Source organism: Coregonus lavaretus, assembly GCF_964263955.1.
Source record: "Coregonus lavaretus genome assembly, chromosome: 29".
NCBI lineage: Eukaryota > Metazoa > Chordata > Actinopteri > Salmoniformes > Salmonidae > Coregonus > Coregonus lavaretus.
The window spans coordinates 20688601-20716282 of NC_140016.1; the positions used below are offsets into that span (position 1 = coordinate 20688601).

Consider the following 27682-nt stretch of genomic DNA (forward strand, 5'->3'; position numbering starts at 1 on the left):
CCTTTGTTGCCTTGGCCGTGTGTTTTGGGTCATTGTCATGCTGGAATACCCATCCACGACCCATTTTCAATGCCCTGGCTGAGGGAAGGAGGTTCTCACCAAAGATTTGACGGTACATGGCCCCGTCCATCGTCCCTTTGATGCGGTGAAGTTGTCCTGTCCCCTTAGCAGAAAAACACCCCCAAAGCATAATGTTTCCACCTCCATGTTTGACGGTGGGGATGGTGTTCTTGGGGTCATAGGCAGCATTCCTCCTCCTCCAAACACGGCAAGTTGAGTTGATGCCAAAGAGCTCGATTTTGGTCTCATCTGACCACAACACTTTCACCAAGTTCTCCTCTGAATCATTCAGATGTTCATTGGCAAACTTCAGACGGCCCTGTATATGTGCTTTCTTGAGCAGGGGGACCTTGCGGGCGCTGCAGGATTTCAGTCCTTCACGGCGTAGTGTGTTACCAATTGTTTTCTTGGTGACTATGGTCCCAGCTGCCTTGAGATCATTGACAATATCATCCTGTGTAGTTCTGGGCTGATTCCTCACTGTTCTCATGATCATTGCAACTCCACGAGATGAGATCTTGCATGGAGCCCCAGGCCGAGGGAGATTGACAGTTATTTTATGTTTCTTCCATTTGCGAATAATCGCACCAACTGTTGTCACCTTCTCAGCAAGCTGCTTGGCGATGGTCTTGTAGCCCATTCCAGCCTTGTGTAGGTCTACAATCTTGTACCTGACATCCTTGGAGAGCTCTTTGGTCTTGGCCATGGTGGAGAGTTTGGAATCTGATTGATTGATTGCTTCTGTGGACAGGTGTCTTTTACACAGGTAACAAGCTGAGATTAAGAGCACTCCCTTTAAGAGTGTGCTCCTAATCTCAGCTCGTTACCTGTATAAAAGACACCTGGGAGCCAGACATCTTTCTGATTGAGAGGGGGTCAAATACTTATTTCCCTCATTAAAATGCAAAATCAATTTATAACATTATTGACATGTGTTTTTCTGGATTTTGTTGTTGTTATTCTGTCTCTCACTGTTCAAATAAACCTACTATTAAAATTATAGACTGATCATTTCTTTGTCAGTGGGCAAACGTACAAATACAGCAGGGGATCAAATGCTTTTTTCCCTCACTGTAGCCATGTTATTTTCTACTCCCTATATATAGCCATGCTATTTTAACTCGTTATTTTTATTTGTTATTCACTGTGCCACTATTTATATTTTTTATTTGTATATCTTATCTTAAACTGCATTTTTGGAAAAGGACCCGTAAGTAAGCATTTTACTCGTAGTCTACACCTGTTGTCTACGAAGCATGTGACAAATAACATTTGATTTGGAGTGTCCATTTTCTTCATATTCTGTTAATATTGCTATTTCCTATATGTCAGCATTCTAGTGCCCTATAATTACACCCAAGAGACAAACAACTTCGGCAGAGTCCGTGTCTCCAGGTTGCTGTCATGTTTACACTAATAGGCTATTGCACAAAATTGCCTTATTACAATGTGATGTGAAGAGAGGACAGACACTTTTGTTACTTTGGATTAGAGACCCTCAACCTTACACTCGCTGCGAGTGACTAGAGTGGCCAATCGAAGAAGCCAGTCAAGTAGAATGTAGGTAGACAACCAGTTTTACCTCCCGGTAAACGCGAGCCCCTTCGATAGCCTGTGTTGTGGTCACGAGGGTGTCGCACTGTGCCCTGCTTTCCTCACTTGTACAAAACAGGCGACGGAAATGGATAACAGTTTTTCATACTATACCAGCACGGGTTGGTCCAACGAACCTGTCGTATAGAGAGCCTGTCAAATGTTCTCCAATTTATAAAACCGTTATTATAGGTCAATTCTCAGTAAAATAAATAACCAAGTGCCTCAAATGATTTCTATAGATCAATAGCACAATCCATCACAACCAATGCATTCCAGACATTCCGGAAACATGATGTCAGTTGAGTCCGTTAAAAGTTTCGGTTTTGCGCAACATTGTAAGCTAAAAACCTATGGATCCACCTCAATTAGATATACATCGGTGCGGATTAACTGTGGTTAATTAAAGGCCAGCATTTTAATGTTCATGCAACGGTTACATTTTGTCATTTTTAGATCGAGTTCATATTTGGTGACTAGTATCCCTTGCTATGCCGCAGGTCGAGCTGGATCAAAGTGGAAAGGTAGCTATAATACTACCATGACACAACTCAGGAGTAAACCAAATAGCTTGCCATTGCAAATGCAGTTGCACACACGACTGCACTCCCCGCCATTATAGGCCTATACACCTAATGGATTACAACAAGACTGAAATTCCATGCTTGTCTTAAAAATGAAGATATTAACATCACATAATATTTCTAACAGTTAAATACAGATAGTATAGATCAAAGGACATTCATCGCACGTAACAAGGAACATTTAAAAAAGGCCAAGATCTCGTCATCTACAAGACCCTTGCATTTGACCATGGAACTCAGCTGGTTCCATAGTGTAGTGGTTATCACGTCTGCTTTACACGCAGAAGGTCCTGGGTTCGAGCCCCAGTGGAACCACCACTTTTTGATGACCCAAAGAAAACATTCATTTACATTTTAGTCATTTAGCAGACGCTCTTACAGTTAGTGAGTGCATACATTATTTTTTAAAATTTTTCATACTGGCCCCCCGTGGGAATCGAACCCACAACCCTGGCGTTGCAAACGCCATGCTCTACCAACTGAGCTCCATACTGATACTATTGTTGACTGATAGTTTTACACTGGCTGAATCCAATATCTAAGATATATTATAAACTGGGTGGTTCGAGCCCTGAATTCTGATTGGCTTACAGCCATGGTATATCAGACCATATACCACGGGTATGACAAAACATTTATTTGTACTGCTCTAATTACGTTAGTAACCAGTTTATAATAGCAATAAGGCACCTCAGGGGTTTGTGGTATATGGCCAATATACCACGGCTAAGGGCTGTATCCAGGCACTCTGTGTTGCGTTGTGCGTAAGAACAGCCCTTAACCGTGGTATATTGGCCATATACCACACCCCCTTGGACCTTATTGCTTAATTATCTAATGCCAATTTAAAACATACAATTTAAAAAAATGTTCTCAGATGATTACAGATTTAGTGTTGAGTCACTAGTCTACATACCAGTTACCAAACCTACTACATTACATGACCAAAAGTATGTGGACACCTGCTTGTCGAACTTCTTATTTCAAAATCATGTGAATTATGGAGTTGTTCCCCCCTTTACTGCTAGAACAGCTTCAACTCTTCTGGGAAGGCTTTCCACTAGATGTTGGAACATTGCTGCGGGGACTCGCTTCCATTCAGCCACAAGGGCATTAGTGAGGTCGGGCACTGATGTTGGGCGATTAGGCTTGGCTCGTAGTCGGCGTTCCAACTCCTCCCAAAGGTGTTCGATGGGGTCGAGGTCAGGTCTCAGTGCAGGCCAGTCAAGTTTTTCCACACCGATCTCGACAAACCATTTCTGTATGGACCTCGCTTTGTGCACAGGGGCATTGTCATGTTGAAACAGGAAAGGGCCTTCCCCAAACTGTTGCCACACAGTTGGAAGCACTGAATCGTCTAGAATGTCATTGTATGCTGTAGCGTTAAGATTTCCCTTCACTGGAACTAAGGGGCCTAGCCCGAACCATGAAAAACAGCCACAGACCATTATTCCTCCTCCACCAAACTTTACCGTTGGCACTATGCATTGGGGCAGGTAGTGTTCTCCTGGCATCCGCTAAACCCAGATTCGTCCGTCGGACTGCCAGATGGTGAAGCGTGATTCATCACTCCAGAGAACGCGTTTCCACTGCTGCAGAGTCCAATGGCGGCGAGCTTTACACCACTCCAGCCAACGCTTGGCATCACGCATGGTGATCTTAGGCTTGTGTGTGGCTGCTCGGCCATGGAAACCCATTTCATGAAGCTCCCGACGAACAGTTCTTGTGTTGACATTGCTTCCAGGGGCAGTTTGGAACTCGGTAGTGAATGTTGCAACCGAGGACAGACGATTTTTACACACTACGCGCTTCAGCACTCGGTAGTCCCGTTCTGTGAGCTTGTGTGGCCTACCACTTCGCGGCTGAGTCGTTGTTGCTCCTAGATGTTTCCACTTCACAATAACAGCACTTAAAGTTGACCGGGGCAGCTCTAGCAAGGCAGAAATTTGACGAACTGACATGTTGGAAAGGTGGCATCCTATGATGGTGCCACGTTGAAAGTCAGAGATCTTCAGTAAGGCCATTCTACTGCCAATGTTTGTCTATGGAGATTGCGTGTCAGTGTGCTCAATTTTATACACCTGTCAGCAACGGGTGTGGCTGAAAAAGCCAAATCCACTAATTTGAAGGGGTGTCCACATACTTTTGTATATATAGTGTATCTCAATAATAAACAAGCTGCCTATTGTAAACTGCATTGTAATAAACTCTTGATTCATGATGAGATCGTTAATCCTAGCAATTTAGCCGATAAATGACACCTACGATGTCCAGGCAGGTGACATTTCAGAATGTAACATGAATTCTGTCATATGGCACAATAAATATCATGAGGTCAAGCTTTGACCTTGTGATATTTTAAAACAAACTTATAGCCTACTCACATCTCTTCTGTCCAGTGGGACCGATGTTTCTTCACTCCAGGTGTTTTGTTGCATTGCTGCAGTCCAGGTAACCTGCAATGAAAAGAAACACTGTTGTCAATTATTTCGCAAGAGACCACCACATTAATAGCAATTCAAGTTGTAAATTATTGACACACAATTATTTTTATCTCAAATTGCCTCTACGAAAAATATGTTTGAAAATGTATTTAATTGCAAAAGAGGGAGAATACCCTATTACAAAGCCTCTTTATATCCAAAGTAATGTACTAAGATTGTGGTTGTATACTGTTTTTCCAATAGATAGCAAGTACCAGTAATTACAATAATTGAACCCTTGTGGACTAAAATAAACGACCAACATCATGATCAAGCAATGTTTGTTTTTCATCTTGTTAGTTAGCACCCCCTACTGTTAAATCTGTTCTTTACAGGGTCCCAGGGCTTTCCAAGCTGAGGTAAAGGATACAGCACTTTCTCAGGCCAGTCTTGTAATACAGATTTGAGAACCCACTTCTAGCTGATCCAGGATGATATCCTTGCCAATTTTGCTGCCACCATGCACATTATCACTTTCTCAAATAATTTCTCCCCTCCCCCATAATGAATGTTATTCCATAATTAGTTTAGCACATGACTAAACACTGCCTGCACATTAAATAGTTTGAATGTGATAAATCCTGCAGGTAGCTATGTGACCAATTCTCCATTGCCAGGCTATTCTAAAATAATTTAGGCGATAAACAAACTATGAGGACATCATTTAAAAAGTCTGATACAGTAACGTTAGTGTGATACTGACAGCTAGTGGTAGTCTGGCACTGTACTAGCCGGTCCACGTGGAGGAAACATCTAATAATTCAAAAGGTAAACTTTTTTTTAAACCTTTATTTAACTAGGCAAGTCAGTTAAGAACAAATTCTTATTTACAATGACAGCCTACACCGGCCAAACCCGGACGACGCTGGGCCAATTGTGCTAGTTTGCTAGTTTGTTTGCAAAATTGGGATAGATACATTGCTAGCTGTAGAATAGTTTACGCAAGTGTTGAATTTAAGTTATCACTTCAAGCTCCTTGTCTCTACTAGGAAGTTAGCTAGCTACCCCAATGATTATGATAACTTTAATCTGTGATTGGACTGTAACAGTGTAATGTTAAACGTTAGCTAGTCAGGACTAGGCTAGATAACATATGCCTACACATATCATTCGTTTCAGCTTTAGCTGCTTACCAAATAATAACATGTATATCTTCTGAGTTCGCACACTTGACTTGACCCATTTGTTTAGCTAGTTTAGCTAGCTACATAAACACTTGTATGAAGCAGATCATTAAAATAAATTCACCCGAGGTTCCTGAACTAAAACTTTCGAGCGCATACCTAACGTTACGCACTGCAACAAACGACGCCCCCTAGTGGACAAATAGACTGCTGTTTTTCCCGCCAAATGTGAAGTAACGTATGTAAATATATTTGTAAGATATTTGCGTTAATACAGTACTTTTATTGAAATAGTTTATTTTATGTGGACAACATTGGAAACCTTTAGCTACTTTCATTCATTATATCAATGACTCCTCACTGCAAGGAGAAATGAAGGATGCGTTTGAAAAAGGTATTCAAACGAGGCCCACTCATAAACCGGATGGTGTTACACTTTAAAGGGTTGCATTTCCTGTTGCTACACTGTTATCATTCCCGAAAATGGCGAATTTAGCAGCTGCTGTTGTTGCTGCGGCTGGCAGAGATCCCGCGGTTGACCGTTCATTGCGCTCTGTCTTTGGTACGTTTATTTATAGAGTAATACTAGTTGTTTCAAAAGTGTATGTATGTCGGATAATAAGGTAGTACTGATGTGACAGCTAGTTGAGCGAGCTGGCTAGCTTGCAAAACGCGCTAGACAGTAGCTTTAGCTAGCTTCATTTAGCCAACGCGTTATCACTGAAATGTGTGCAGGATCTGTATCAAAATTCTTTTTTATAGTATGTCTCACGTTAGCTAAACTATTCATCTCTGTCAGTATTACAAAACTTGAGCAAGAATCAGGGTTTACGGGAGACGTTGAATATGGCTATTCCTCTAAACCCAGATTCTAGTTCACACGAAACTGTTGCTAACTATATTGAACAAAAATATTAACGTAACATGCAACAATTACAAGATTTTACTGAGTTACAGTTCATATAAGGAAATCAGTCAATTGAAATGAATTAATTTGGCCCTAATCTCTGGATTTCACATGACTGGGCAGGGGTGGAGCCATGGGTGGGCCTGGGAGGGCATAGGCCCAACCACTTGGGAGCCAGGCCAAGCCGATCAGAATGAGTTTTTCCCACAAAAGGGCTTTATTGCAGACATAAATACTCAGTTTCATCAGCTGTCCGGGTAGCTGGTCTCAGACGATCCCACAGGTGAAGAAGCCGGATGTGGAGGTCCTGGGCTGGCGTGGTGACACGTGGTGTGGTCTGCGGTTTTTAGTCCGGTTGGACATACTGCCAAATTCTCTAAAACAACATTGGAAGTGGCTTATGGTAGAGAAATTTACATTCAATTATCTGGCAAAGCTCTGATGGATATTCCTGCAGTCAGCATGCCAATTGCACGCTCCCTCAACTTGAGACATCTGTGGCGTTGTGACACAACTGCACATTTTAGTGGCCTTTTATTGTCCCCAGCACAAGGTGCACCTGTGTAATGATCATGCTTTTTAATCAGATTCTTGATATGCCACACCTGTCAGGTGGATGGATTATCTTGGCAAAGGATAAATGCTCACTAACAGGGATGTAAACAAATTTGTGCACAATTTGAGAGAAATATGCTTTTTGTGCGTATGGAACATATCTGGGATCTTTTATTTCAGCTCATGAAACATGGGACCAACACTTTACATGTTGCGTTTTATATTTTTGTTCAGTATAGTTAGTTAGCTAGCTAGCTAAGTGTAAACCCATGTTAGCAATGTGTATAGCTAGTTAGCTATATAGCTTGCTAATAGTGTCATAACACAGTCTTGGTCATAATTATATCACATAGCTAGCAGTGCTGTCTGCAGCAGGTGCTTAGCTAGCTAGCTAACTTGCTGTTGTTTCACAGACAACAGCAACGGGAACTAACATGTCTGGCGCTTCCAAAATGGTTAGCTCAAATCAAATCAAATTTTATTGGTCACATGCGCCGAATACAACAGGTGCAGACATTACAGTGAAATGCTTACTTACAGCCCTTAACCAACAGTGCATTTATTTTTAACAAAAAAAGTAAAAATAAAACAACAACTAAAAAAGTGTTGAGAAAAAAAGAGCAGAAGTAAAATAAAATAACAGTAGGGAGGCTATATATACAGGGGGGTACCGGTGCAGAGTCAATGTGCGGGGGCACCGACTAGTTGAGATAGTTGAAGTAATATGTACATGTGGGTAGAGTTAAAGTGACTTTGCATAAATAATTAACAGAGTAGCAGCAGCGTAAAAAGGATGGGGTAGGGGGGCAGTGCAAATAGTCCGGGTAGCCATGATTAGCTGTTCAGGAGTCTTATGGCTTGGGGGTAGAAGCTGTTGAAAAGTCTTTTGGACCTAGACTTGGCACTCCGGTACCGCTTGCAGTGCGGTAGCAGGGAGAACAGTCTATGACTAGGGTGGCTGGAGTCTTTGACAATTTTGAGGGCCTTCCTCTGACACCGCCTGGTATAGAGGTCCTGGATGGCAGGAAGCTTGGCCCCAGTGATGTACTGGGCCGTACGCACTACCCTCTGTAGTGCCTTGCAGTCGGAGGCCAAGCAGTTGCCATACCAGGCGGTGATGCAACCAGTCAGGATGCTCTCGATGGTGCAGCTGTAGAATTTTTTGAGGATCTGAGGACCCATGCCAAATCTTTTCAGTCTCCTGAGGGGGAATAGGCTTTGTCGTGCCCTCTTCACGACTGTCTTGGTGTGTTTGGACCATGATAGTTTGTTGGTGATGTGGACACCAAGGAACTTGAAGCTCTCAACCTGTTCCACTACAGCCCCGTCGATGAGAATGGGGGCGTGCTCAGTCCTCTTTTTTTTCCTGTAGTCCACAATCATCTCCTTTGTCTTGGTCACGTTGAGGGAGAGGTTGTTGTCCTGGCACCACACGGCCAGGTCTCTGACCTCCTCCCTATAGGCTGTCTCATCGTTGTCGGTGATCAGGCCTACCACTGTTGTGTCGTCGGCAAACTTAATGATGGTGTTGGAGTCGTGCCTGGCCATGCAGTCATGGGTGAACAGAGAGTACAGGAGGGGACTGAGCACGCACCCCTGAGGAGCCCCCGTGTTGAGGATCAGTGTGGCAGATGTGTTGTTACCTACCCTTACCACCTGGGGGCGGCCCGTCAGGAAGTCCAGGATCCAGTTGCAGAGGGAGGTGTTTAGTCCCAGGATCCTTAGCTTAGTGATGAGCTTAGAGGGCACTATGGTGTTGAATGCTGAGCTGTAGTCAATGAATAGCATTCTCACGTAGGTGTTCCTCTTGTCCAGGTGGGAAAGGGCAGTGTGGAGTGCAATAGAGATTGCATCATCTGTGGATCTGTTGGGGCGGTATGCAAATTGGAGTGGGTCTAGGGTTTCTGAGATAATGCTGTTGATGTGAGCCATGACCAGCCTTTCAAAGCACTCCATGGCTACAGACGTCAGTGCTACGGGTCGGTAGTCATTTAGGCAGGTTATCTTAGAGTCCTTGGGCACGGGGACTATGGTGGTCTGCTTGAAACATGTTGGTATTACAGACTCAGTCAGGGACATGTTGAAAATGTCAGTGAAGACACTTGCCAGTTGGTCAGCACATGCTCGGAGTACACGTCCTGGTAATCCGTCTGGCCCTGCGGCCTTGTGAATGTTGACCTGCTTAAAAGTCTTACTCACATCGGCTACGGAGAGCGTGATCACATAGTCATCCGGAACAGCTGGTGCTCTCATGCATGCTTCAGTGTTGCTTGCCTCGAAGCAAGCATAGAAGTGGTTTAGCTCGTCTGGTAGGCTTGTGTCACTGGGCAGCTCGCGGCTGTGCTTCCCTTTGTAGTCTGTAATAGTTTTCAAGCCCTGCCACATCCGACGAGCGTCAGAGCCAGTGTAGTACGATTCAATCTTAGCCCTGTATTGACTCTTTGCCTGTTTGATGGTTCGTCGGAGGGCATAGCGGGATTTCTTATAAGCGTCCGGGTTAGAGCTGGCCAATGTCCTGCGATCCAGGCTGTGTACGCAATTTTTTTCAGATTACATTTATTGTTGTCTAGCTACCTAGGATTCTTGTATTCTATAAGTTTCTCCACAACTCAGTCAAATTGCTGACTGGAACACTTACTCAATTTTACAGTGGGAAACATTCCATATGAGGCCACAGAGGAGCAACTGAAAGACATTTTTTCAGAAGTCGGTCTCGTTGTCAGCTTTAGGTAAGTGAGCAGTCTTAGTGTCACTCGGTCTCCTTTTTACTCAATTAAATACCTGATTTAGCCCCCAAAACATATTTACCAGCCCTCTGGTTGACCTATTTCTGAGAAACGTCCCATCACCGAAGGAGAATCTATAATCTGGAAGGCCTTACCAGTCGGTATGGGTTATACAATGTGTGAACTACAGTAAAATAGAAGTTCATATCAACATTTTACCTAGCGAGCTCACAAGTCCCGGTTCTCCGTAGTAGTTGCCAGGCAAGATTACTGCGCTATCCCAGACTCTGGAAAAGTTGGATATAAACACTTATTTTCACACATTTTATAACCCGTATCGACTGGTAAGGCATTCCGGATTATAGATTTGCGTTCTGTGACGGGAAAAGTTTATCGGAAATAGGTGAACCAGAGAGCTGGTAAATGTTTTTGGGGATACTGGATGTAGCCTTCAGCGACGGGAGCCCAGGTCTCCCCCGGAGCGAAGGGGCTAGCTTTTATGATACCTGTGAAAATGGTTTGTAAGCCTTGGCCCTCTTTCAGGTTGGTGTATGATAGGGAGACGGGCAAGCCGAAGGGATATGGCTTCTGTGAGTATCAGGACCAGGAGACGGCCCTCAGTGCCATGCGGAACCTGAACGGAAGAGAATTCAGCGGCCGAGCTCTCCGTGTCGACAATGCTGCTAGTGAGAAAAACAAAGAAGAGCTCAAGAGTAAGTATCCACTGTTGTGCACTATTAACCACAATGGAAAGTGTACACTGCAGTTCACTATTAACCACAATGGAAATTTGAAGAGGGGATGGGCCATGTTTTGCTGCTTCTCAATAATTGGTAGAGATGTTAGCTTTCAGCATAACTCTTAGGACATAACTCCTGTTGTCGTCCCCCAGGTTTGGGGACGGGAGCCCCCATCATTGAGTCTCCATACGGTGACAACATCGTGCCAGACGAGGCTCCGGAGTCTATCAGCAGAGCTGTGGCCAGTCTGCCCCCAGAACAGATGTTTGAGCTCATGAAACAGATGAAGGTGAGTGTGTTCTCTCAATAGACTCTACGCACAGTGACCGCTGCTGTTCTCCCAGTATCCTTGTATTGAGATTGTATATCATCACATTATAGCAGGATAATTGGAATACATTGGACTCACATTGTGGTGTAATTATCCCCTCCAGCTGTGTGTGCAAAACAGTCCCCAGGAGGCCAGGAACATGCTGTTGCAGAACCCCCAGCTGGCCTTTGCCTTGCTGCAGGCCCAGGTTGTCATGAGGATTGTAGACCCTGAGATTGCCCTGGTGAGACTTGGTTATTCTGAAGTATCATTCAACTTGGGTCAGTGCAAATGCACTCATAAATGGTTTTGAGTTAATGGAAGCACCAGTGTTGTGGATGTCTTACTGACTTTAGAGCGTAACTGTTCAGAGGCTTTTCTCCTTGAGCATGAAGTAATTCAGAGCTGATATTGGTCGCACATGTTCTCGTTGAGAGAGGTGTCAATGTGTAACCTGGATGTTCCTTTGTTTGTTTGACCCCTTCTGTAGAAAATGCTTCACCGTCAAACCCCAGTGCAGCCATTGGTTCCAAACAGTCAAGCTGGACCAGTGCCAGTGGCCAACCAGCCTATTCCCTCGGCCAGTGCTCCAGTCTCCCAGTCACAGCCCATGGTGAATCCACTTTGGCAGATACCTACACTGACATATAGCTAGCAAATCGTGTCATTTATTAGAATTTAGATCAAATTAAGTAATCTGGCAGTTTTCTACATCTATTAGATCAACCTACACAATCTCTAAAGCTAAATTTAACATTTAATATATATTTTGAAATAATTGTTACATGATGCATGTCTGCTGTTCTCTGTCCTAATGTCTGGTTGTGTGTGGTGGTCAGCCGGGCATGCACATGAACGGAGCCCCTCAGATGATGCAGCCCCTTCCAATGGGTGGGGGACCTGGGCCCATGCCAGGACAGGGACCTGTGGGACCACCAGGTAAGGAGACACACACACTCACACACAGCCTCTCTGTATCCAGAAGTCAAAGGAGCACCCCTGTTGTGCTTCCCTTTGCCATTTCACCCCAGGCGGGATACAGTCACCGATGGGAGTTCCTCAGGGAGGTCCCGTTCCTATCGATAGGGGACAAGGTAATCTAACATGCCTGTGTCTACAATGAAGCTATTTTTTGTTTTGTTTTATGGCCTCACAATCCATCCACCCACCCATCCATTTCTGGTCAGCGGTCCCAGTGCTTCAATTGAAATATCTTCCAGTTATTAAGTCTTCGCTTTATCACATTTTGCCCTCTGCTTTTTTTTCATGTCTTCCTTTCCTCCGTTGCTCTTTGTTGACACTAGGTGGCAGTGGGAACTAGTGATTGAAGAGCTTCAGGCCTAGGGTTAACTCAGCTTGCGGAAATGCTCATAGATTGCCGTTAGAAATATAACGTAATGGATCAGATATGATTGTCCAACTATGTAGATATCAGTGAGACTTTTATTTTTAGGGGATACTGAAGTACATCTCTATCTGCAATATATTTGTCCAACATTTTAACCACTAATTGCACCTCATCCACTTCAGCCATCCATATCAGTTAGGATTTAGCACTGCCTTCTGTTTGCTCTGAACTGTAGCTATGAAGTCAGTGTGGCATGCGATGGTGTGCTCCTATGTGTTGCTGCTTTGCTCTCTGAGTCGTGTGTCTCCTGTTTTTTTCACTTAATGCTGGCTCAGGAAACCTCCAGCACTCTCCCGTAGGATCGTCTGGTCAGGCTGCTATCGAGCGACCTCAAGGTATCACCCACACCCTAACCCCAGGCTCCGGCCTGCCTCCCCAGACTCCAGCCAGGCCAACAGGGCTGTTATGAGCTGGCTATAGCCTGACGACCGGGGCTGGAGCGCTCTTATTTCTTATATTTGCTATGTAAAACACGAGGAACTTTTGAGGGCACAAGTTGCAAGTCGAACTTGAAAAACATCTCTCGAGCAGTAGTTATGTAGGTGTCCTGTCAGAATAAATACATTTAGGTAATTTATAAATGTTTTATTAATCTGACTGGTCTTGCATACAGTTACAACGAAGTATGGGTGTTTGCTTCAGGCTAACAATACCTATTTAATTGTTATAATAACCTGTCATGTCATAGTTTGGGAGAGGCGTGTGGTGCAACCGCAAACTATGACTGATTAGTCCCAAGATACAAGGTCGATGAATTATTTGAGTGATTGCTGTAGTTGCACAATGTTCCTAAGAAAGCCCATATGAACAAATAGAAATGTAATGTCAAGGAATAGGATTAATACATTTCTTCTAGCACGTATCTGTGTTGTAGACTAAGACCTGCTGTTTTTGCAATTACATGATGACACCCCGTGGTCTTCATGTGTCACTAACGCATGGCTCTTCTATTGATGTGACCAGACGTACAAGACACAAGTAGGCAAACCACTTGAATGTAGATCATTTTCAAAGATGTGCCGTGCTCCTTTTGTGAGAGACCTCCCTCTTTGGTCGAGTACTACCCTGTTCCGCTCTCCCTCGGTCCTCTCCCTGTCTGTGGTGTGATGGTGAGCTGTGTCACTGCTGTGCTGTGGTTAATGTGACCTGTAGTATATGTCTGTAGAGTGTGACCTATGGCAGTGATGTGATATGACCATAGAATTCAAACTCTATCTGTATGTATGCATTACGGCGTCGTGAGTGATGTCGTGTGCTGTGATAGGTGGATTCCCTCCTACATGTCTATGGCTGACTGGTGTGTGTGTGTGTCGTCGTCCCCCCCCCCCCCCCCAGGACCAGGTGGTATCCCTCCCAGAGGCCTGCTTGGCGACGGCCCCAACGACCCCCGAGGAGGAACCCTGCTCTCTGTCACAGGAGAGGTCATCGAACCCAGGTGAGAGAAGAGTAGGGCTGAGGCGGTCGTGAAATTTTGTCAGCCGGTGATTGTCAATTAAATAACTGCCGCTCTCACGGTAATTTACCTTTTAAATTAACATAAACACGTTTAGCATCTCCGGCCTCCACGCATAGCCTACAAGCCACTGATGTGGACCTTTGGAACATCTACATTTAAAAAAGTCTAATAAATCCATTTAATATAGCCTACACATCACAATAAATCCATGATTTATTATAGGCAGGTCTAAAGAAACATTATGATATGAAGAAAATGTAGCCCATTTCAGAAGAACAGAATAGCATTTTCTGAGTCGTCCTTATGCTAGGCCCTGATCTGGCTACATGCCATATGGCTGTAGGCTACACTAGTTCATTTAGCAGGCAAGGTTTGCTTATAATTCCCGTGGCATTGTTTTATATTTTATAGTAACAACAATAAAATGAACATAGCTGAATAAAATGGAAAGGATATTTTTCCCCAAACGATTTTTGAGGGAGCGCGTACATGCGGCTATTCTGTGCTGAGTGGTTAACAAAGAAACAGGTCCTCCTATATGCTTAATTTAGTTATTTATGCAACTTTAGTTGTGATACAAACATTAGGCTATATGTTTTGATTTCTAATACATTCTAAGGCTGCATGATGCAATGAATGGTGATTTGAAAAATGTTGCATCGTTTCTTGCGAAGGCTGCACAGACATCAGTCTCTCATTCACAATTTGACAAGCACTTGATAATATTCTCACGTATTATTCTCCATTTAATCTGGTCTTTACATATAGCCAACTAATATACAGTCAGGTCCATAAATATTTGGACATTGACCAAGTTATTATTATTTTAGCTGTCTACCACAGCATATTGGAGTATAAATTAAATAATGAATATGAGCTGAAAGTGCAGACTTTCAGCTTTAATTTGAGGTTATTTACATCTAAATTGGGTGAACAGTGTAGGAATTACAGCACTTTTTATATGTTGTCCCCCCCTTTTTAAGGGACCTAAAGTAATTGGACAATTGGCTGCTCAGCTGTTCCATGGCCAGGTGTGTGTTATTCCCTCATTAGTTCATTTAAGCAGATAAAAGGTCTAGAGTTGATTTCAAGTGTGGCATTTGCATTTGGAATCTGTTGCTGTTAACCCTCAATATGAAGTCCAAAGAGCTGTCACTGCCAGTGAAGCAAGCCATCATTAGGCTGAAAAATCAAAACAAACCCATCAGAGAGATAGCAAAAACATTAGGTGGCCAAATCAACTATTTGGTACATTCTTAAAATGAAAAAATGCACTGGTGAGCTCAGGAACACCAAAAGGCCCGGAAGACCACGGAAAACAACTGTGGTGGATAACAGAATAATTATTTCCCTGGTGAAGAAAAACCCCTTCACAACAGTTGGTCAGATCAAGAACACCCTCCAGGAGGTAGGCGTATCTGTGTCAAAGTCAACAATCAAGAGAAGACTTCACCAGAGTAAATGCAGAGGGTTTACCATAAGATGTAAACCATTGGTAAGCCTCAAAAACAGGAAGACCAGATTAGAGTATGCCAAAAAACATCTAAAAAAAGCCTGTACAGTTCTGGAACAACATCCTATGGACAGATGAGACAAAGATCAACTTGTACCAGAATGATGGGAAGAGAAGAGTATGGAGAAGGGGAGGAACTGCTCATGCGTGGGCATGTATGGCTGCCAATGGAACGAATGATGTGACTGCTGACAAAAGCAGCAGGATGAATTCTGGAGTGTTTAGGGCTAAATTATCTGCTCAGATTCAGCCAAATGCTTCAAAACTCATTGGACGGCGCCTTACAGAGCAGATGGACAATGACCCGAAGCATACTGTGAAAGCAACCCAATACTTTTTTAAGGCAAAGAAGTGGAATGTTCTGCAATGGCCAAGTCAATCACCTGACCTGAATCCAATTGAGCATGCATTTCACTTGCTGAAGGCAAAACTGAAGTTAAAACGCCCCAAGAACAAGCAGGAACTGAAGACAGCTGTAGGAAAGGCCTGGCAGAGCATCACCAGGGAAGAAACCCAGCATCTGGTGATGTCTATGGGTTCCAGACTTCAGGCAGTCATTGACTGCAAAGGATTTGCAACCAAGTATTAAAACTCACAATTAAATGTATGATTGTTAGTTTGTCCAATTACTTTTGAGCCCCTAAAATTGGGGGGCTATGTATAAAAATGGTTGTAATTATTACACGGTTCATACAATAAGTTTGACAAAACCCTTAAATTTAAAGACGAAAGTCTACACTTAAAGCACATCTTGATTGTTTCCTTTCATATCCATTGTGGTGGCGTACAGAGCCAAAATGATGCAACTTGTGTCACTGTCCAAATACTTATGGACCTGACTGTATGTGTGGAATTATTTTAGACTTAGAATAGCCAACCCCCCCAAAAAATTATCTATAGCATGTGCTCGAATAGACGTTACCTGCAGTTACTTTTTTAATATGCCAGGACGGCTACACCGTTTGTCTTTTTGAATTTAGTAATAAATAAAGCAGCATGAGAGAGCAGGTATCCGCTTTTATTATATAGTGGCTAGTCAAAACTGTTTTCACATGCGATTGCGCAATGACTGGACTTATAAGAACACGTTTCACTAGGCTCTGTAGGCTATGGGCTCTCCGTTGTGTGTGTGTGTGTGTGTGCAGCCACCATGTTCCAGGGGTTTTGGGCCTATAGGCTACTGGTGCGTTCAAGACATTTGGGAACTCTGAAAAATCCTGACATCCGTAATCTTCAGGTCGGAAAGTCAGAAAGTCGGAGCTCTAGAAAGAGGTTGGAATTCCGAGTTGGATGACCGTTCAAAATGATTTTATATAAATATAAAATATTTGAGATTCTTCAAATAGCCACCCTTTGCCTTGATGACTGCTTTGCACACTCTTGGCATTCTCTCAACCAGCTTCACCTGGAATACTTTTCCAACAGTCTTGAAGGAGTTCCCACATATGCTGAGCCCTTGTTGGCTGCTTTTCCTTAACCCTGCGGTCCGACTCATCCCAAACATCTCAATTTGGTTGAGGTCTGGGGATTGTGGAGGCCATGTCATCTGATGCAGCACTCCATCACTCTCCTTCTTGGTAAAATAGCCCTTACACAGCCTGGAGGTGTGCTGGGTCATTGTCCTGTTGAAAAACAAATGATAGTCCCACTAAGCCCAAACCAGATGGGATGGCGTATCACTGCAGAATGCTGTGGTAGTCATGCTGGTTAAGTGTGCCTTGAATTCTAAATAAATCACAGACCGTGTCACCAGCAAAGCACCATAACACCACCACCTCCATGCTTCACGGTGGGAATTACATATGCAGAGGTCATCCGTTCCCCCACACCGCGTCTCAGAAAGACGTGGCGGTTGGAACCAAAAATCTCAAATTTGGACTCCAGACCAAAGGACACATTTCCACTGGTCTAATGTCCATTGCGCAAGTTTCTTGGCCCAAGCAAGTCTCTTCTTATTGGTGTCCTTTAGTAGTGGTTTCTTTGCAGAAATTCGACCATGAAGGCCTGATTCACGCAGCCTCCTCTGAACAGTTGATGTTGAGATGTCTGTTACTTGAACTCTGTGAATCATTTATTTGGGCTGCAATTTCTGAGGCTGGTAACTCTAATGAACATATCCTCTGCAGCAGAGGTAACTCTGGGTTTTCCTTTCCTGTGGCAGTCCTCATGAGAGCCAGTTTCATCATAGCGCTGGATGATTTTTGCGACTGCACTTGAAGAAACTTTCAAAGTTCTTGAAATGTTCCTGATTGACTGACCTTCATGTCTTAAAGTAATGATGGACTGTCATTTCTCTTTGCTTATTTGAGCTGTTCTTGCCATAATATGGACTTGGTATTTTACCAAATAGGGCTATCTTCTGTATATCACCCCTACAGTGCCTTGCAAAAGTATTCATCCCCTTGGCGTTTTTCCTATTTTGTTCTATTACAACCTGTAATTTAAATTGATTTTTATTTGGATTTCATGTAATGGACATACACAAAATAGTCAATTGGTGAAGTGAAATGATGATTATAATTTTTTTTTCAAATAATTAGAAATAATAAATAACGGAAAAGTGGTGCATGCATATATATTCACCCCCTTTGCTATGAAGCCACTAAATAAGATCTGGTGCAACCAATTACCTTCAGAATTCACATAATTAGTTAGATTGCACACAGGTGGACTTTAAGTGTCACATGATCTCAGTGTATATATACACCTGTTCTGAAAGGCCCCAGAGTCTGCCACACCACTAAGCAAGGGGCACCACCAAGCAAGCGGCACCATGAAGACCAAGGAGCTCTTCAAACAGGTCAGGGTCAAAGTTGTGGAGAAGTACAGATCAGGGTTGGGTTATAAAAAAATATCAGAAACTTTGAACATCCCACAGAGCACCATCTAAATCCATTATTTAAATAATGGAAAGAATATGGCACCACAACAAACCTGCCAAGAGAGGGCCGCCCACCAAAACTCACAGACCAGGCAAGGAGGGCATTAATCAGAGAGGCAACAAAGAGACCAAAGAAGGAGCTGCAAAGCTTCACAGCGGAGATTGGAGTATCTGTCCATACGACCACTTTAAGCCGTACACTCCACAGAGCTGGGCTTTACGGAAGAGTGGCCAGAAAAAAGCCATTGCTTAAAGGAAAAAATAAGCAAACACGTTTGGTGTTCGCCAAAAGGCATGTGGGAGAATCCCCAAACATATGGAGGAAGGTACTCTGGTCAGATGAGACTAAAATTGAGCTTTTTGGCCATCAAGGAAAACACTATGTCTGGCGCAAACCCAACACCTCTCATCACCCTGAGAACACCATCCCCACAGTGAAGCATGGTGGTGGCAGCATCATGCTGTGGGGATGTTTTTCATCGGCAGGGACTGGGAAACTGGTCAGAATTGAAGGAATGATGGATGGCGCTAAATACAGGGAAATTCTTGAGGGAAACCTGCTTCAGTCTTCCAGAGATTTGAGACTGGGACAGAGGTTCACCTTCCAGCAGGACAATGACCCTAAGCATACTGCTAAAGCAACACTCCAGTGGTTTAAGGGGAAACATTTAAATGTCTTGGAATGGTCTAGTCAAAGCCCAGACCTTAATCCAATTGAGAATCTATGGTATGACTTAAAGATTGCTGTACACCAGCGGAACCCATCCAACTTGAAGGAGCTGGAGCAGTGGCTAGATGTGCCAAGCTTATAGAGACATACCCCATGAGACTTGCAGCTGTAATTACTGCAAAAGGTGGCTCTACAAAGTATTGACTTTGGGGGGGTAAATAGTTATGCACGCTCAAGTTTTCTGTTTTTTTGTCTTATTTGTTGTTTGTTTCACCCCCAAAAATATTTTCCATCTTCAAAGTGGTAGGCATGTTGTGTAAATCAAATGATACAAACCCCAAAAAAATCCATTTTAATTCCAGGTTGTAAGGCAACAAAATAGGAAAAATGCCAAAGGGGGTTGAATACTTTCGCAAGCCACTATACCTTTTCACAACACAACTGATTGGCTCAAACGCATTAAGAAGGAAAGAAATTCCACAAATGAACTTTTAACAAGGCACACCTGTTAATTGAAATGCATTCCAGGTGACTACCTCATGAAGCTGGTTGAGAGAATGCCAAGAGTGTGCAAAGCTGTCAAGGCAAAGGCTTTTTGAAGAATCTCAAATATAATATATTTGTTTAACACTTTTTTTTCGGTTACTACATCATTCCATATGTGTTACTTAATAGTTTTGATGTCTTCACTATTATTCTACAATGTAGGAAATAGTAAAAATAAAGAGAAACCCTTGAATGAGTAGGTGTTCTAAAACTTTTGACCGGTAGTGTATACTAAATAATGTATGAAATTAGTTTTGATTTAGAACGGGCCATTATCATCCACCTGTCGGAACAGGGGCAGGGGGAAAAAGACATGTCATCTGTATGCACTTGAATAGGAAATGGGGGACGCTTTTCCCGTGGTTCATTTTCATGACAGCCAAGTAGGCTAATCTGGTTGTAAAGCAACGCAATGAGCTCAATATAGTCTATGGAAAGTTGGTGTGTGTGTGTGTGATGAGATATATATATATATATATATATAGAGATATATATAGATATAGATATATATAGATATAGATATATGTGTATGTATAAATGTATATGTAGGCCTAGCCTATAGAAAGCTGATGGGGTCCTCTTTTGCAGAGGCTACTAATGACCATCAGAGGCATCAGAGCTCAGTTTTGGAGAAGCCTAGTTGCCGTGACTCAACGTGCTTGAAAGCAGTATCCAGATCCATCGGATGTAGTGATCACAATATAGTAGCCATATCTAGGAAAACCAAAGTTCCAAAGGCTGGGCCTAATATAGTGTATGAGGTCATACAATACGTTTTGTAGAGATTCCTATGTTGTTGATGTAAATAATATTTGTTGGTCCGTGGTGTGTAATGAGGGCTAACAGACGTTGCCCTTGACACATTTATGAAATTGCTTATCCCAGTTACTAATAAGCATGCACCCATTAAGAACATGACTAAACATTTAAATCCCTGTGGATTGATGGAATTAAAAAATTGTATGGTTGATGAGGCAAAAGGAATGGCAAATAAGTCTAGCTGCACAACCGATTGGCAAACGTACTGCAAATTGAGAAATCGTGTGACTAAACTGAATAAACATAAGAAACTATGAAACAAAGATAAATGACAGAATGATAGTAAAAAGCTTTGGAGCATCTTCAATGAAACTTTGGGGAAAAAGACAAACTCAGGTCCATCATTCATTGAATCAGATGGCTCATTCATTACAACAGATATTTTTTTTCAATTTCCCTACACATCCAAGTATATCTGACCAAATTATGAAAGACCAGAACTGTAATTTTGAATTCCGTAAAGTGAGTGTGGAAGAGGTGAAAAAATGGCTGTCTATCAACAATGACAAGCCACCGGGGTCTGACAACTTGGATGGAAAATTACTGAGGATAATAGCGAACGATATTGCCACTCCTATTTGCCATATCTTCAAATTAAGCCTACTAGGAAGTGTGTGCCCTCAGGCCTGGAGGGAAGCAAAAGTAATTCCACGAGCTAAGAATAGTGAAGCCCCCTTTACTGGCTCAAATAGCCGACCAATCAGCATGTTACCAACCCTTAGTAAATTTTTGGGAAAATAATAGTGTTTGACCAGATACAATGCTATTTTACAGTAAACAAATTGATAAGTGATTAGTCCCCTGTAGCTCAGTTGGTAGAGCATGGCGCTTGCAACGCCAGGGTTGTGGGTCCGTTTCCCACGGGGGGCCAGTATGAAAAATGTATGCACTCACTAACTGTAAGTCGCTCTGGATAAGAGCGTCTGCTAAATGACTAAAATGTAAATGTAAATAAGACTTTCGGCACGCTTATAGGGAAGGACATTCAACAAGCACAGCACTTACACAAATGACTGACTGGCTGAGAGAAATTGATGATAAAACGATTGTGGGGGCTGTTTTGTTAGACTTCAGTGCAGCTTTTGACATTATCGATCAGTCTGCTGCTGGAAAAATGTATGTGTTATGGCTTTACACCCCCTGCTATATTGTGGATAAAGAGTTACCTGTCTAACAGAACAGAGGGTGTTCTTTAATGGAAGCCTCTCCAGAATCAGGAATTCCCCAAGGCAGCTGTCCAGGCCCCTTACTTTTTTCAGTCTTTACTAATGACATGCCACTGGCTTTGAGTAAAGCCAGTGTGTCTGTATGGGGATGACTCAACACTACATGTCAGCTACTACAGCAACTGAAATGACTGCAACACTTAACAAAGAGCTGCAGTTTCAGAATGGGTGGCAAGGAATAAGTTAGTCCTAAATATTTAAAAAACTAAAAGCATTGTATTTGGGACAAATCATTCACTTAACCTCAACTAAATCTTGTAATAAATAATGTGGAAATGTAGCAAGTTAAGGTGACTAAACTGCTTGGAGTTACCCTGGATTGTAAACTGTCATGGTCAAAACATGTTGATACAACATTAGCTAAGATGGGGAGAAGTCTGTCCATAATAAAGAGCTGCTCTACCTTCTTAACAGCACTATCAACAAGGCAGGTCCTACAGGCTCTAGTTTTGTCGCACCTGGACGACTGTTCAGTCGTGTGGTCAGGTGCCACAAAGAGGGACTTAGGAAAATTGCAATTGGCTCAGAACAGGGCAGCACGGCTGGCCCTTGGATGTACACAGAGAGCAAACATTAATAATATGCATGTCAATCTCTCCTGGCTCAAAGTAGAGGAGAGATTGACTTCATCACTACTTGTATTTGTGAGAGGTATTGACATGTTGAAATCACCGAGCTGTCTGTTTAAACGACTAGCACACAGCTCAGACAACCATGCATACCCCACAAGACATGCCACCAGAGGTCTCTTCACAGTCCCCAAGTCCAGAACAGACTATGGGAGGCGCACAGTACTACATAGAGCCATGACTACTTTGAACTCTATTCCATGTCAGGTAACTGATGCAAGCAGTAGAATTAGATTGAAAAATCAGATAAAGATACACCTTATGGAACAGCGGGGACTGTGAAGCAACACAAACATACGCACAGACACATGCATACACACACGATAACATACACACACGTACACATGGATTTTGTGTTGTTGATATGTGGTAGTGGAGTATGGGCCTGAGGGCACACACTTAGTGTGTTGTGAATTCTGTAATGAATGTATTGTAATTTTAAAAAAATTGTATAACTGCCTTAATTTTTCCTGTACCCCAGGAAGAGTAGCTGCTGCCTTGGCAGCAGCTAATGGGGATTCATAATAAATACAAATACGTGGAATTTGACTGCGGTCATAACTCCTGAGTGACGGTAATACGGTCACCGTAACAGCTGTAGGGAGGAGCCATAGACAGAGAACCACCATCGTGTAGTTTGTCATTGAATTAATCTGTTGCATTCTTATAGCACCTTTCAATGTCTGAATTACTCTTATTCCGTGTTCTCTTTGTGTCCAGTCGAGGAGGAGGAGGGTTCATCGGGGCCCCCCCACCACACCAGGGGCCCCCCATGCACATGAACCAGATGGCTGGCGGGCCTCCTCCGGACATGAGGCCGCCCCACGACATGAGAGGACCCCCCATGGGTGAACCCAGAGGCATGATGGGAGAGCCCCGGGGACCCCCCATGGGTGAACCCAGAGGCATGATGGGAGAGCCCCGGGGACCCCCCATGGGTGAACCCAGAGGCATGATGGGAGAGCCCCGGGGACCCCCCATGGGTGAACCCAGAGGCATGATGGGAGAGCCCCGGGGACCCCCCATGGGTGAACCCAGAGGCATGATGGGAGAGCCCCGGGGACCCCCCATGGGTGAACCCAGAGGCATGATGGGAGAGCCCAGAGGACCCCCCATGGGTGAACCCAGAGGCATGATGGGAGAGCCCCGGGGACCCCCCATGGGTGAACCCAGAGGCATGATGGGAGAGCCCCGAGGACCCTCCATGATGGAACAGCGGGGACCCCCCATGATGGAGCCCAGGGGACCCCCCATGGAGACCAGAGGTAACCAAATCACAGTCCAATTAACAACTTTTGTTTCATCAGAACAATGTTTCTTTCTCTCTCTTAGCAGACATTTTATAAGAAGCATTATTGCCATAATTTAGACCTGTATGTGCAAAACAGGTGGACAAGCGCCTGTGCTTGGACTAGTTATGTCAGACCAGCAATTAATGAGTAACCTGTGTACTCCTGAGTGGCGCAGTGGTCTAAGGCACTGCATCGCAGTGCTAACTGTGCCACTAGAGATCCTGGTTCGAATCCAGGCTCTCTCTCAGCCGGCCGCGACCGGGAGACTCATGGGCGGCGCACAATTGGCCCAGCGTCGTCCAGGGTAGGGGAGGGAATGGCCGGCAGGGATTGATAGAGCATGGCGTTTGCAACGCCAGGGTTGTGGGTTTGATTCCCACGGGGGCCAGTATTAAAAAAAAAATATGTATTCACTAACTGTAAGTCGCTCTGGATAAGAGCGTCTGCTAAATGACTAAAATGTAAATGTAAAATGTAACCTCATGAGGAATGGCTGTTGTTTCTGAAGGTCGGGACCCCAGAGCGGTGGACCCCCGTGGACCAGCGTCGGGCCAGAGGGTTCCCAATGCCCAAGGAATGCAGGGCCCCGCCCCTCACTCCATGAATCCTAACGCCACTCCACCTGCCAGACCGGTACGGCCTACCTACAGCTAAGTCTTTACTACATTAGATGTTATGTCAATGAAAACAGCTCTAATAACTGTGTGTTTGTTCAGGGTCCTGGTGTACCACAGTCCGGAGATAGCTTCAGCCCAGGGCATAGCCAGGTGACCTCACAGGACCATGAGAAGGTATGTGTGGCATGTCACTATTGGTTCACAATGAACTTTCAGATTGACATAAATGCCTGACTAGATACTAAAAGATAATGGCTCAGATTGTCTGCTGTCTAGAGAAACTGGACTATCAAGGTCTGCACTACATTCCATAGTTATTCTATGGAAAAATCTGAACATGTTCACTGTAAACTAGTTTTAGCTGATAACTACACTGCTCAAAAAAATAAAGGGAACACTTAAACAACACAATGTAACTCCAAGTCAATCACACTTCTGTGAAATCAAACTGTCCACTTAGGAAGCAACACTGATTGACAATACATTTCACATGCTGTTGTGCAAATGGAATAGACAACAGGTGGAAATTATAGGCAATTAGCAAGACACCCCCAATAAAGGAGTGGTTCTGCAGGTGATGACCACAGACCACTTCTTAGTTCCTATGCTTCCTGGCTGATGTTTTGGTCACTTTTGAATGCTGGCGGTGCTTTCACTCTAGTGATAGCATGAGACGGAGTCTACAACCCACACAAGTGGCTCAGGTAGTGCAGCTCATCCAGGATGGCACATCAATGCGAGCTGTGGCAAGAAGGTTTGCTGTGTCTGTCAGCGTAGTGTCCAGAGCATGGAGGTGCTACCAGGAGACAGGCCAGTACATCAGGAGACGTGGAGGAGGCCGTAGGAGGGCAACAACCCAGCAGCAGGACCGCTACCTCCGCCTTTGTGCAAGGAGGAGCAGGAGGAGCACTGCCAGAGCCCTGCAAAATGACCTCCAGCAGGCCACAAATGTGCATGTCTGCTCAAACGGTCAGAAACAGACTCCATGAGGGTGGTATGAGGGACCGACGTCCACAGGTGGGGGTTGTGCTTACAGCCCAACACCGTGCAGGACGTTTGGCATTTGCCAGAGAACACCAAGATTGGCAAATTCGCCACTGGCGCCCTGTGCTCTTCACAGATGAAAGCAGGTTCACACTGAGCACATGTGACAGATGTGACAGAGTCTTGAGACGCCGTGGAAAACGTTCTGCTGCCTGCAACATCCTCCAGCATGACCGGTTTGGCGGTGGGTCAGTCATGGTGTGGGGTGGCATTTCTTTGGGGGGCCGCACAGCCCTCCATGTGCTAGCCAGAGGTAGCCTGACTGCCATTAGGTACCGAGATGAGATCCTCAGACCCCTTGTGAGACCATATGCTGGTGCGGTTGGCCCTGGGTTCCTCCTAATGCAAGACATTGCTAGACCTCATGTGGCTGTAGTGTGTCAGCAGTTCCTGCAAGAGGAAGGCATTGATGCTATGGACTGGCCTGCCCGTTCCCCAGACCTGAATACAATTGAGCACATCTGGGACATCATGTCTCGCTCCATCCACCAACGCCACGTTGCACCACAGACTGTCCAGGAGTTGGCGGATGCTTTAGTCCAGGTCTGGGAGGAGATCCCTCAGGAGACCATCCGCCACCTCATCAGGAGCATGCCCAGGCGTTGTAGGGAGGTCATACAGGCACGTGGAGGCCACACACACTACTGAGCCTCATTTTGACTTGTTTTAAGGACATTACATCAATGTTGGATCAGCCTGTAGTGTGGTTTTCCACTTTAATTTTGAGTGTGACTCCAAATCCAGACCTCCATGGGTTGATACATTTGATTTCCATTGATCATTTTTGTGTAATTTTGTTGTCAGCACATTCAACTATGTAAAGAAAAAAGTATTTAATAAGATTATTTCATTCATTCAAATCTAGGATGTGTTATTTTAGTGTTCCCTTTATTTTTTTGAGCAGTGTATTTTGAAAGATTGGACTTTCCTTCTCCAGCTAAATGCTATGCTTTTTGCGGTCTTTGGTTCTCACATTACTGTTAATATCTGATCTGAGAGCAGTGTGGTTCACCAGTCTGTCTATGCTGTTCTTCAGGCCGCCTTGATCATGCAGGTGCTGCAGCTGACCCCAGAACAGATCGCCATGCTGCCCCCAGAGCAGAGGCAGAGCATCCTCGTCCTCAAAGAGCAGATCCTGAAGACCACCGGGACGCCCTGAAGACCCCCCCCCCCACCCCCATACACACACACACACCCATAGGCTCAAGGTAAGAGATGGGGTTTGTTCACAAGGATGTAACGTTGTAGAACATATATGATGGACAGGGAAGATAAACAGGGCATTGTGGCAGCTCTATTCATTGTATTTCTATCTGAAATGTTCAGAACAATCTCACGTCACTGAATATACCATTTAATAATATGCCATTTAGCAGACGCTTTTATCCAAAGCGACTTAGTCATGCGTGCATACATTTTTTTTTTGTGTATGGGTGGTCCCGGGGATCGAACCCACTACCCTGGCGTTACAAGCGCGGTGTTCTACCAGCTGAGCTACAGAGGACCACGTATTTGGTTCTCTCAAGTGGGGTAATTCTCCCTTTCCATGACGAGTGATGCGAGATTCCATTTTCCTTTACGCTGTCTGTCTTCTCAGTGGAGATGTCAGCCTGTATGCTTTGCATTGTGTTGCTCACTTGTGGAACACCCTGTAATTAATCTGCACATGATCTCCCTTGAGAATACTGACCCTTCCTGGTTGTTTTCAAGACTGTGACACAGGACCCCGACACCCCTGTCACCTCGATGTTGGATCGATCAGAAGATGTCACATCACTTCAAACATTTTGTAGATTGTTTTGTATTATATGGTCTGTTTTTTTAATGGAAGGTTGAAGTGAGTGTTTGTGATTTGAAGAATGTCTGTTAATCTTTTGAAGGGGAACATGTCAAAGTTCAACAGAGAAGCGTTGCAGAGTGTTACATGATGGGTTTTCATACTGTCTTTTCAAAAGCCCAACCTTTTTCATTTTGTGGCTGGAACCTGTTGTTGCATGTCTGGATATTTGTTCAATTAAATAAAAATGTCAGATACTGTTCCCAAATTTTTTTCAGTACTGTATTTAATTCAGATGGGATGTACAGGATTACCGGTAGTGTCATTGTAGACTACAATAAAGTTATCTAAAAGAAACAAACAAGACATAAAAAATCATGTGAAAGAATTGTGTGGGGGGTGCGGGGAGGGAGTATTGCCTGTTACATAACTGCAAGGAAAGTACCTTTGTACACATCCTTCATAAGATCATCACTCCTATCTGATCTCGAACATACTGACTGGCAATGCCTCACCCTCATTTCCTTCCAGTCTGGTACATGTCATCATTTCCAAGGAAATTGAGATTGATTATACTGTAGGGCTTTAACGTAGGAGTATTGCTGTAGTTTCTGTCTCTGTAACTACACACCTTGGAAGCACAAAACAATGCTTAGGCTTAAGCATCTAATGTGGGTGTATCAAAGTTATCTTGCCCAAGCTACCATTTTTGTAAAAGCAAA

General features: G+C 43.9%; 1 protein-coding gene across 1 annotated transcript; it reads left to right on the forward strand.

Moving 5' to 3' along the window:
• The first annotated feature begins 6309 nt into the window (after nucleotides 1-6309).
• On the forward strand, nucleotides 6310-27222 carry LOC311104852 (cleavage stimulation factor subunit 2-like). Its single transcript, XM_084146797.1, has 13 exons — nucleotides 6310-6406; nucleotides 9957-10035; nucleotides 10576-10745; nucleotides 10925-11061; nucleotides 11207-11326; nucleotides 11573-11695; nucleotides 11922-12021; nucleotides 13826-13925; nucleotides 22951-23495; nucleotides 24031-24155; nucleotides 24239-24313; nucleotides 26220-26391; nucleotides 26894-27222. Exons 1-12 carry the CDS (start codon nucleotides 6328-6330, stop codon nucleotides 26340-26342), a joined length of 1776 nt encoding a protein of 591 aa, XP_084002923.1. The 5' UTR covers nucleotides 6310-6327; the 3' UTR covers nucleotides 26343-26391; nucleotides 26894-27222.
• The last annotated feature ends 460 nt before the right edge of the window (nucleotides 27223-27682 follow it).

Bases quoted from the DNA above. Each gene is read 5' to 3' on its own strand.
- LOC311104852 (XM_084146797.1), top strand. From the start codon at position 6,328: ATGGCGAATTTAGCAGCTGCTGTTGTTGCTGCGGCTGGCAGAGATCCC. The intron at 11,062-11,206 runs GTGAGTGTGTTC...TATCCCCTCCAG, and splicing joins AGCTCATGAAACAGATGAAG to CTGTGTGTGCAAAACAGTCC. The intron at 11,696-11,921 runs GTGAATCCACTT...TGTGGTGGTCAG, and splicing joins TCTCCCAGTCACAGCCCATG to CCGGGCATGCACATGAACGG.